The sequence below is a fragment of the Anomaloglossus baeobatrachus genome, chromosome 6 (assembly GCF_048569485.1).
Source record: "Anomaloglossus baeobatrachus isolate aAnoBae1 chromosome 6, aAnoBae1.hap1, whole genome shotgun sequence".
NCBI classification, from domain to species: domain Eukaryota; kingdom Metazoa; phylum Chordata; class Amphibia; order Anura; family Aromobatidae; genus Anomaloglossus; species Anomaloglossus baeobatrachus.
In genome coordinates this window covers 78,348,208-78,360,311 of record NC_134358.1, presented here as the reverse complement: position 1 = coordinate 78,360,311, position 12,104 = coordinate 78,348,208, and the positions used below count along the sequence as shown (strand labels likewise).

At 40.8% G+C, this 12,104-nt stretch overlaps 1 protein-coding gene across 1 annotated transcript in view; it reads left to right on the top strand.

Annotated features, from left to right (window-relative positions):
* The first annotated feature begins 767 nt into the window (after positions 1 to 767).
* The window catches only part of GDF6 (growth differentiation factor 6), a 15,031-nt gene continuing 3,694 nt past the window's right edge, over positions 768 to 12,104 (top strand). Inside the window, exon 1 of the mRNA XM_075316232.1 lies at positions 768 to 1,080. Coding sequence (XP_075172347.1) covers positions 768 to 1,080 — 313 coding nt within the window. The remainder of the gene's footprint in view (positions 1,081 to 12,104) is intronic.

Here is a 12,104-nt window from a genome sequence, read left to right as displayed (position 1 = left end):
GTACCCGCTGTCTGTGCCCCCTGCCCTCCCCGCAGTACCCGCTGTCTGTGCCCCCTGCCCTCCCCGCAGTGCCCTCTGTCTATGCCCCCTGCCCTCCCCGCAGTGCCCTCTGTCTGTGCCCCCTGCCCTCCCCGCAGTGCCCGCTGTCTGTGCCCCCTGCCCTCCCCGCAGTGCCCGCTGTCTGTGCCCCCTGCCCTCCCTGCAGTACCCGCTGTCTGTGCCCCCTGCCCTCCCCGCAGTACCCGCTGTCTGTGCCCCCTGCCCTCCCCGCAGTACCCGCTGTCTGTGCCCCCTGCCCTCCCCGCAGTGCCCTCTGTCTATGCCCCCTGCCCTCCCCGCAGTGCCCTCTGTCTGTGCCCCCTGCCCTCCCCGCAGTGCCCGCTGTCTGTGCCCCCTGCCCTCCCCGCAGTGCCCGCTGTCTGTGCCCCCTGCCCTCCCCGCAGTGCCCGCTGTCTATGCCCCCTGCCCTCCCCGCAGTGCCCGCTGTCTGTGCCCCCTGCCCTCCCCGCAGTGCCCGCTGTCTGTGCCCCCTGCCCTCCCCGCAGTGCCCGCTGTCTGTGCCCCCTGCCCTCCCTGCAGTACCCGCTGTCTGTGCCCCCTGCCCTCCCCGCAGTACCCGCTGTCTGTGCCCCCTGCCCTCCCCGCAGTGCCGGTCACCAGTATCAGGGCGTGCACTAGGGGGCGTGCCGCCGCTCCTCGCCCTCCCTGCCCAGAGCCCGAGTGAGACTGTGGAGAGGCGCAGCGCTCGATCACTCCGCTCTCCGGCAATGGATCCTCACAGGGGCGCCCTGCCTGCAGCTCTCCTCATCGCCTTCTTTCTCTGGGATATACCTTGTGCCCAGCAGGCGTCCATCCCTGCCAGCCAGCAAGAGAGGGCACAGAGGAGACAGCACAGAGAGGGCAGGCCACCCCCTGCAGCCCCCCGGGAGCAGCCTCGGGCAGTGCCAGTCGTGCCACACGAATACATGCTGTCCATTTACAAAACTTTCTCAACAGCTGAAAAACTTGGGATCAATGCCAGCTTCTTTCAGTCTTCTAAGTCTGCCAACACCATCACCAGCTTTGTGGACAGATACTGGGGTAAGCTACAACCTGAGCCGTGCCAGCCGGTGCCAGGATAAATGTCTGCACCGATCGATGAGCGATGTATCTATGCGCATCCAATGCACAGGCGACTCCAGAAGACTGATCTATCCCACCCACAAAAATCATCTATATACTTATCTATCTATCTATCTATCTATCTATCTATCTGTCTCTCTATCTATCTATTATCTATCTATCTATCTGTCTATCTATCTATCTATCTATCTATCTATTATCTATCCATTATCTATCTATCCCTCTATCTATCTGTCTATCTATCTATCTATTTTTCATTTACATATTTATCTATATATCTATTAACTATTGATCATATCATATCTCTCTACATTTGTATCTGTCAAATCTACCAATCAGCTCTCTCTCTCTTATATATATACATTTTTTTTTTATATATATATATATATATATATACACTTTTTTACTATCTATCTATCTATCTATCTATCTATCTATCAGCTCTGCGTATATGTTGCTCTTCTAATATCTACCTATCTGATCTATTCGGTTACACATCTGAATTTGTCTGAATCTCCACTGGCAGAGGAACAACAATTCCCAGCCCACCACATCTCCCTTTCTCTCAGAGTATATATGTATACACCATAGACCTATAGTTTTTTAACTGTACAGAAAGAAAGCTCCTGCATACTTACTATATCTCCCAACATCCATTATCTATCCCATCTATCTATCTATCTATCTGTCTGTCTATCTATCCATCCATATTTCTATCTATCTAACAATCCATCCATCTATCCACTTTTCGATTTATCCATTTATCCATCCATTATCTATCTATCCCTCTATCCACCCATCTATCTATCCATCCATTTTTTCTATCTATCCATTAATCCATCCGTTATCTACCTATCTATCTATCTATCTATCCATATTTCTATCTAACAATCCATGTATATATTTATCCATTTTTCTATATCCATTTATGCATCCATTATTTATCTATTTATCTATAATCTATCCATATTTCTATCTAAAATTCCATCCATCCATTTTTCGATCTATCCATTCATCCATGTATTATCTATCTATCCCTCTATCCACCCATCTATCTATCCATCCATTTTTCTATCCACCCATTTATCCATCCATTATCTATCCATCTATCTCTCTGTCTGTCTGTCCCTCTATCTATCTATCTATTATCTATCTATCTGTCCGTCTATCTATCTATCTATCTATCTATCTATCTATGTATCCATGTATCTATCTATCTATCTATCTGTCCGTCTATCTATCTATCTATCTATCTATCCCTCTATCTATCTGTCCGTCTATCTATCTATCTATCTATCTATCTATCTATCTATCTATCTATCTATCTATCTATCTATCCCTCTATCTATCTATCTATCTATCTATCTATCTATCTATCTATCTATCTATCTATCTATCTATCTATGTATCCCTCCATTCTCCCCTCTCTGTCTCTTCCCCCAGTGTCAGTGAGCCCCTTCCCAGCCCTGATGCTGCATGTTGCGGAGTTTTCGGGCTCTGTTCATACTGTTGTTGCACAGGACCCTGCGCTATCTTTGTCGTCGCCGATGCAGATAACAGTACAATGAGTTTTCTATTCTTTTTTCTCTTTTATTTTCTTTCTTTTTTGGGGGGGGGGGGGGGGGGGGGGGGGAGCGGGGTCTTTGTTCAGTATTTCTATCTTATCCCATTTCAGGTCGTTTTATCTCCTCCAGCTCTAAAGTCAATAGACAGTTCTCAGAATATGGACAAACATTTACCAAACTCCCTGCCTCTTATCAGTGCAGCTCCCATAAGAAGCAATGCAATGCTAACTCACTATCACTCCCATATAACCGGGGGGTCTGATAGAATCGCACCCACCTGCATTGTGTGCACAGAGCCCTGTACGGGTGGGTACAGGATCATGCTGCTGCAGATGAATTATTAACCCTAAGGATGAGCCTGACTGTCAGGACAGTTACTGACCCCCCACCCCAGTTTTTTCTCCTCCCAGGCTGGTACTTTAGATAGATCCAGGCTTTCTTATCCCCTGTGAGACTTCACTTCCCAAAGTGGTTGAGTTTTGCAGTCTGGGGCTTAAGGAGCATCAGAAATTAATTCTGCCAGTGATTCCATTTTATGATACCCTAATCCCAGCCATAAAATGTGATACTGTACGTTGATTTCCATGTATTTTCTTTTTCTTGTACCTCATTATAGACTGATTAATTAACAGAGTGTTGTAAATTCTTTCTCTGCCCCCACAACCCCCCCCTCCTCCACCACCATGGGAGCTGCCCCTGTCCAACCTGACTGGAAGGTGCTGGGAGCTGAGCTGGGGCACTGGGGTTCATTAGCTGCTGAAAGCTCAGGAGAGCAAATTAACGCACTATATTTTATGTTGATTTTAGGAGAACACTCTCCTTTGAAAAGCCCCATGGTCTCTTTGTAGTTATGAGCTGGTTATTTAGTCTCAGTTTCCAAAAAAAAACTCACTTAAGACGTATTTGCCCATAGGGCTTGTTTTGTGATCTTGCTACAAGACAGCCATTATCTTACTTAAGGACTACAATAATGAGTGTGCAATCAAAGGAAGTGAGGACTGCACATCTTCCTGCAGTCTGTTGGCCAATATTCATTGAGGAATGGAGAGAGAACCTCCAAGACCTTGAGAAATGTTCTAGAACTGTGGTGTTGCCAAGGAGCTTCATTGATAGACATTCCATGCACTGCATGGCAGCTTTAGCTCTTAAGGAGTCCCCCTTGGACTTACTGGTCTCTTAAGCCAAAGCCTCACTTTCCAACTTGATTTTGATTTGATGTGTCACAGACTGTGACCTCGTCCTGGACCTTCTGAGTTTTGCTTAGCATCAAGCCACTGATTGGACTATTTGAACTCATGATCTAATTGAGTGTACATGTCATAACATATCAAATATTGTCTAGTCTTCCATAATGAAGGGGGACCAGCCTATGGCACATCCCCAAGAACTTCAAGAGGACTTCCGCTCCTGTGATGTCCTCCTACCTCCTGGCTAATTGGTGCCTCCTCTCTAGATGTGGGCTTCACACAGAAAGGTTGCTGTCAATCCGTTTGTAGACAGATTAGCTTCCAAAAACGACTCAATTAGATACGTTTCGTTTTTTTTCAGGAGGAGATAAAAGACTTGACTGCCTGAAAGAACATTCTTTTCTGTGTGGATGGAAATGGGTCAGTTGAATGTGAAAGTTATCTAATTGACAAAAAAACATTGTATCACATACGTTTCTCCTGCTCTTTGAAAGGCTTCTCCAACCTTGGCCACACATTGCTTGGACATCGGAGTTCTTCAGAACCTGTGGTGGGTCAATCCATGAGACAACATGGAAAATATTCTTCCAAAAATTATTCACTTCTTAAAAAAAAAAATCATATTTTTGGACATTTGTAAAATGACTCTGTAGATGTTAAGGTGAATATTTTAGCAAGAGAAAAGCTGTTGTGTTCATGGTTGATTGGTGATTTTAGGAATCATAAGTAGAGAAGGGAAGGTCGGTGATGTTGGACATTAGTTTGTGTTTCAAGATCAGACAGGACTTTGCTTATTGTAGGAAAATTGTAGGAAGCCTTGGCCACACATTGCTTGGACTTCGGAATTCTTCAGAACCTGTGGTGGGTCCATACATGAGACAACATGGAAAACATTCTTCAATTAATTCGTAGCCTGAGAGATAATTTATCCACTTCTTACAAAAGTCGGATTTTTGGACATTGATAAAGTGACTTTGTGTAGATGTTAAGGTGAATGTTAAAGTTATCTAATTGACAAAAAAAACAACAGTGTATCATATAAGGTTCTCCTGAGCTTTGAAAGACTTTTCCAACCTTGGCCACCCTTTGCTTGAACTTGAAGTTCTTCAAAACCTGTGGTGGGTTTATCCATGAGACAATATGGAAAACATTCATAACCTGACAGATAATTTATCTACTTCTTAAAAAAATCAGTTTTTTTGGACATTAGTAAAGTGACTTTGTGTAGATGTTCAGGTGAATGTGAAAGTTATCCAGTTGACAAAGAGGGAAATAAAAAACAGTGTATCACATAAGGTTCTCCTGAGCTTTGAAAGGCTTCTTCAACCTTGAACACCTATTGCTTGTACTTGGGAGTTCTTCAGAACCTGTGGTGGGTTTATCCATTAGACCATATGGAAAACATTCATAGCTTGAGAGATAATTTATTTACATCTTAAAAAAAATCCGTTTTTTGGACATTAGTAAAGTGATTTTGTGTAGTTACCTAATTGACAAAAAAAAAACAACAAAACAGTGTATCACACAAGGTTCTCCTGAGCTTTGAAAGGCTTCTTCAACCTTGACCACCTATTGCTTGTACTTGGGAGTTCTTCAGAACCTGTGGTGGGTCCATCCATGAAACAACATGGAAAACATTCTTCCAAAAATTATCCACTTCTCAAGAAAAAAAACTCATCTTTTTGGACATTTGTAAAATGACTCTTGTGTAGATGTTAAGGTGAATATTTTAGCAAGAGAAAAGCTGTTGTGTTCATGGTTGATTAGTGATTTTAGGAATCATAAGTAGAGAAGGGAAGGTCGGTGATGTTTGGACATTAGTTTGTGTTTCAAGATCAGACAGGACTTCGCTTATTGTAGGAAAATTACTGTTGGCACATGAAGTAACTCATTAAAACGCAGATGGTGCTTGCCGGCCCCAGGACCCCCAGCAATGGGGCAGAAATGGACAATTAGGGAGAAAGCCTGCACTGGAGAAGGGGAGACACTATCCCCTAAAAATGTATTCAACCAAATATATAGAAGAAATATACCAAACTTTGCATTCTTATTATATTCTGATGATGATGATGATGATTATGATAATATTATTATTACAATAATTGCAACATTCTATTTTATTTCGTCAAAATCTATTTTTTTTATTACTTTTTTTGTTGATTTTTTTAAATTGAAAATTATTTATTTTTTAAAGATTTAAATAGTAAAATATTGGGAATGTTTCCTTTGCACTGGCATAGTCCCAATGTGTGTATGTGTTAGTTTGTGCCCAGGAATAATGGCAGACTGCACAGAGGAGATGGGGCAGCGCTGCGCACACAGTAGTGGTGCCCCAGAATTGTTGTGCTTGGCAGAGAGAAAATGAAATATGCGAGGAAAGTATTTTAATGGGCAAGAAGGGAATGGTCTACTGTTAATTATTCGGTGACCTCGTATTCGGATTGTTTGAGACTTTATAGAAAGGCTAATGCAGAACAGACGAATGGAGGAAACACTCAGGAGGTTTCCTCTGATGGAGCTGCAGCTTGAGAACACATCTACAGATACAAGTTTTGCATTGTTTGCACCTATATTATTACATCATAGATAATATATGCTTAGAATTTCATTTTAGTCATGGTTAGATTGTTTTAATTTAGTTCTAAAATTCTTAATAAAAAAGTCGAATAACGAAATAATTAACAATAAGAAGAAAAAATATAGATATAAGGAGGTTATACTGGTACTATGTAGCTAGCAAGAATATATGCATTTATTTAGTGGTATAAGTGTGATTGACAGCTGTGACTGACAGCACAGGAGCCCCCGGGCCATTTCTTATATGACCTGCAGGGACTGAGGACTGATGGACACTTGGGGAGAAAGATCTGACTGAACCCTGAGTCCATATTCCTTGGAGGTGCCCATGCCAATATCTGTCACCCCTGCAGAGAGTAAAAGCCTTGTGCTTCTTTAGGAGTCATTCCTGAATATTTATGTGCCCACTGCCCAGGAAATCAGGGTTTACATGGAGCTTGTGGACACTACAATATATATTGGAGCGATGTCAATCTGTGGCCGTTCTGTTATTGCCAAACTATAACCCTCAGCATTGACCATGCCCTGACAGCCAACAGTTGGTGACTAGCTTTCCTGGGACTTGTGGTGCTTCAGAAGCTACTGGATGACCACGCCTCTCTCCTGTGTCCTTATATGCTCAGGAGAAAGAAAAGGCGAAATATTCTGTCCTTGTAGACCTGGGAATGGGGGATAGGTGCACTGATTGCCTGGGGATGGGGATAGGTGCACTGATTGCCTGGGGATGGGGATAGGTGGATAGGTGCACTGATTGCCTGGGGAATGGGATAGGTGCACTGATTGCCTGGGGATGGGGATAGCTGGGCTTATTGCCTGGGGATGGGGATAAGTGCACTGATTGCCTGGGGATGGGGATAGCTGGGCTTATTGCCTGGGGATGGGGATAGCTGGGCTTATTGCCTGGGGATGGGGATAAGTGCACTGATTGCCTGAGGATGGGGATAGCTGGGCTTATTGCCTGGGGAGGGGGATAGCTGGGCTTATTGCCTGGGGATGGGGATAGGTGCACTGATTGCCTGGGGATGGGGATAGGTGCACTGATTGCCTGGGGATGGGGATAGGTGGACTGATTGCCTGGGGATGGGGATAGGTGCACTGATTGCCTGGGGATGGGGATAGGTGCACTGATTGCCTGGGGATGGGGATAGGTGCACTGATTGCCTGGGGATGGGGATAGGTGCACTGATTGCCTGAGGATGGGGATAGGTGGATAGGTGCACTGATTGCCTGGGGATGGGGATAAGTGGATAGGGGCACTGATTGCCTGGGGAATGGGATAAGTGCACTGATTGCCTGGGGATGGGGATAGCTGGGCTTATTGCCTGGGGATGGGGATAAGTGCACTGATTGCCTGGGGATGGGAATAGGTGCACTGATTGCTTGGGGATGGGGATAGCTGGGCTTATTGCCTGGAGATGGGGATAGGTGCACAGATTGCCTGGGGATGGGGATAGGTGCACTGATTGCCTGGGGATGGGGATAGGTGCACTGATTGCCTGGTGTATGGAGGCAGCTTGTGGTGTTTAATGAGTCCAGCCCGGGTCTCCCTGTATTATAGAAAGTGCTCTCATGGTCTGATGACACCGGGCTCCTGCTCAGGTCCTCACATGTGGTTGGGAACAGCTTCCTCTCCTGGCACATTGTACTCAGACTGCGGTTTTGGAATAATGTGAGTTTAAGATTTGAACACTGATGAGTTGGCTGAAAGCCCAGACCTGTACCTGATGGACGGCAGCCTCCACCAACACCCTCCATACAGGACAGGGGCACAGGACACTGCATAAAGATAGAGATAGATAGATAGATAGATAGATAGATAGATAGATAGATAGATAGATAGATACATGGATAGATAGATAGAGGGATAGATAGATAGATAGATAGATAGATAGATAGATAGATAGATAGATAGATAGATAGATACATGGATAGATAGATAAATAGATAGATAGATAGATAGATAGATACATGGATAGATAGATAAATAGATAGATAGATAGAGGGATGATAGATAGATAGATAGATAGAGGGATAGATAGATAGATAGATAGAGGGATAGATAGATAGATAGATAGATAGATAGATAGATAGATAGCTAGATAGATAGATAGATAGAGGGATAGATAGATATATAGATAGAGGGATAGATATATAGATAGATAGATAGATAGAGGGATAGATAGATAGAGGGATAGATAGATAGATAGATAGATAGATAGATAGATAGATAGATAGATAGATAGATAGATAGAGGGATAGATAGATAGATAGATAAATATTCGATAGATAGATAATAGATAGATAGATAGATAGATATTAGATAAATAATAGATAGACAGATAGATAGATAGATAGATAGATATTAGATAAATAATAGATAGACAGAGAGATAGATAGATAGATAGATAGATAGAGGGATAGATAGATATTAGAGACAAATATAGATAGATAATAGATAGAGATAGAGAGAATGATAGAGATAGAAAAAATAGATAGATATTAGATAAATAATAGATAGAGAAATAGATAGATACATAGAAAGATAGAAAGAAAGATAGATATTAGCTAGATAGATTTATTGATATATAAAATGAGTCAATAAAATCCCCTCTTGTATTCACTGCAATTCTTGGAATGCTGCCTACTTCTCTATGCATTAATTAAGGGGCAAATATTCTGAACATTTGGACCTGCATCCAGTTTTTTCAAGATTCTGCTTTCTTTTTTAAGAAAAATTGATAGATTAGATAGCTATAGGTCATAGATAAATGGGTAGAGCTAGGATAAACACTGTAAGGTTAAAAATACTATAAATAAAATGATAGATAAGATAGATAGATAGTAGATATATAGATAATAGATAGAGGGATAGATTGATAGAAAAATACTAGATAGATAAATGATAGATAGAGAAGATAGATAAATTCTAGATAGATAAATAATGATAGATAAATAAATAGATGGATGCATAACTGATAGATAAGATAGACTGATTCATAAATATAGATAAATGCTAGATAGATAGATGATAGATAGATAAATAGAAAAATGCTAGATAGATAGATGATAGATAGATAAATAAATAAATAGATGGATAGATGGATGCATAACTGATAGATAGATAGATAAATGGATAGATGATAAATATTGGTCTTAAATAGATAATTTCATAGAGATAGGATAAGTAAATTTACCGTTCAAATAGACAACTAATAAATCCATAGATAATAAATGAAATAAATAAATATGTTTTACATAAACTATAAATAAAACGTGAGACAGATGCACAGACACGACAGATAGCAGCTGATACATGTATAGGTAGGTATAGGGGGATCCTGGATGAGGATGGTCCGATATTAATCGGATGACAATAATTGCACGCGATTCGCTGTACCAGGAGCCGCAGTGATCAGGAGAGGAGGAGGATTTGGAGCCTTGCTCCTCCGGCTATACTCGGGCTTTATACTCTGCAGCCTCATACTGCTCATCTTTTGTGTCACTACAACTCCCAGCATTCCCTCTAAATCACTGCCTACAATCTTACCCCTTTTTTTGCAGTTAATTGTCTTTTTTTGTCTCTTGTCCTTCAGCCTAATTTGTTTACTAATATTTGTAGGAAATATTCCATTATATTAATCTGTAAGATTTATACTACCTGTAATAACTAGGGATTATGTGGAGAAATCAAAGATGGTCACAATTAGGAATTATATCGTCTCCTATAATTATCTGCAAAATTTTCTTTGCTGGAGCAACGAGCTCCTTCTACCATCCCCTTATAGATGGAAGGCGGCTGTGACGATCCTCCAAGAAGTCTCCATCTCCTGTATATATAGAAGGTGTCTGTGAGGAGCCTCCAAGAAGTCTCCATCTCCTGTATATATAGAAGGTGTCTGCTAGGAGCCTCCAAGGAGTCTCCCTCCACCCTCATAGATGGAAGAAGGCTGTGAGGAGCTTCTAAGGAGTCTCTATCTCCTGCATAGATGGAAGGAGGCTGTGAGGAGCCTCTAAGGAGTCTCTATCTCCTGCATAGATGGAAGGAGGCTGAGAGGAGCCTCTGAGGAGTCTTCCTCTGCAGGTGCAGCTCATTGTACAGAGGGGGCTCCGGCTCTAGTTATTTCCTTCTCTCAGGATCTGATGCAGGGAAGTCGCCTATTACTGGGGCACAAATCACATGCATGATTACTGGCATTGTAGGGACAAGAAAGGCTCCAGTGATGGGCAGGGTGGCAGCAGAGCAGGGGCTGGGCACCACTCACCAACTGTGCAGGGAACACTCAGGACAGCCAGAAATGGGGGCAGGTAGACCTGGAGCTGGGGAGCTGCGATTAGGACTGGGTCTCTGGGACACATGGAAGAAGTATTATTATTATTATTATTATTATTATTATTATTAATTAATAATAGTAATCTAAAATACTCGTAGTAATAATAGAACAACACAAACATTTTTATTGTTAATAACACAAATAATACAACAAAGTAAAAAAAATCAATAATAATAAGTAGACAATTAATAATTATTAAAATATTAATAAGTTGACAATAATTAAATAATAATTATAACAAATACTATTAGTACGAAGTTGGCATTAATTAAATTATAATGATATAATAATAACTAATAAAAATAACCACTACTACTAACAATAGTAATTATTTTTATTGGTATTATAATTACTATCAATTATTATTAGTATTATCATTAATGTTTTATTATTATTGATATTATTAATTATTAGTAGTAGTATTGTATTACAAATTATTATTATTAGTAATAATATTGGTATTATTATGATGGGTATTATAATTAATATTGACATTATTATTATTATTATTATTATTATTATTAGTAGTAGTAGTGGTAGTAGTATTGGTATTATTATTATTAGTAATAGTATTGGTATTATTATGATGGGTATTATAATTAATATTGACATTATTATTATTATTTCCTAGAGTAGAGGGAATACATGTTCTCGTTTTAAGCCACTGTAACTGATGGAACTACAAATCCCAGCATGCAGTCCTGACTAAAACAATATTCAGCCATCTCTGTAAAATGTCTATGAAGGATCAGGATAAGAATTCTCTACACATATTGAGCAGTTTCCAACACTTTGCATCTGGATGTAGTTATATGTGATATTGTAGACTTGTCTGAAAATGACTAAACATGAAGCGATCCCCCCACATTGTGAGTGATCAGCAGGGACCCCAATAAATGGAGGCTTCCCAGTGTTGGGGGCGTTCATGATTGAGCTCTACAGCCGCCCCCGCTACATCTCCTGCATATGAGTTATACTGTGGCTTGGCAGGAGGGGATGACATTTCCTTTATGTAGTTTTTATGTTTGTTTTTATTTCTAATTAATATATTTTTAGCTACATTTTATCAGCTATTCTTTGCACTTAATTAAGAAGTGTTTACTGATTTATTTGCTTATTTTTGCGTGTGTGTTTTTACATTTATTTTTTATTATTTTATTGATTGATGGCATTATTCTTTGGTTTTGTGCATTCCTATGTATGTTATGTGTTTCAATTTCTCCCTGGGATTCCCGACTGTCTATTGTACATAATTAAAAACGTTTAAATACAATTATCCAAGTGTGACTATTTATTAGACTTTTCCTGTGGCAAAAATAGGT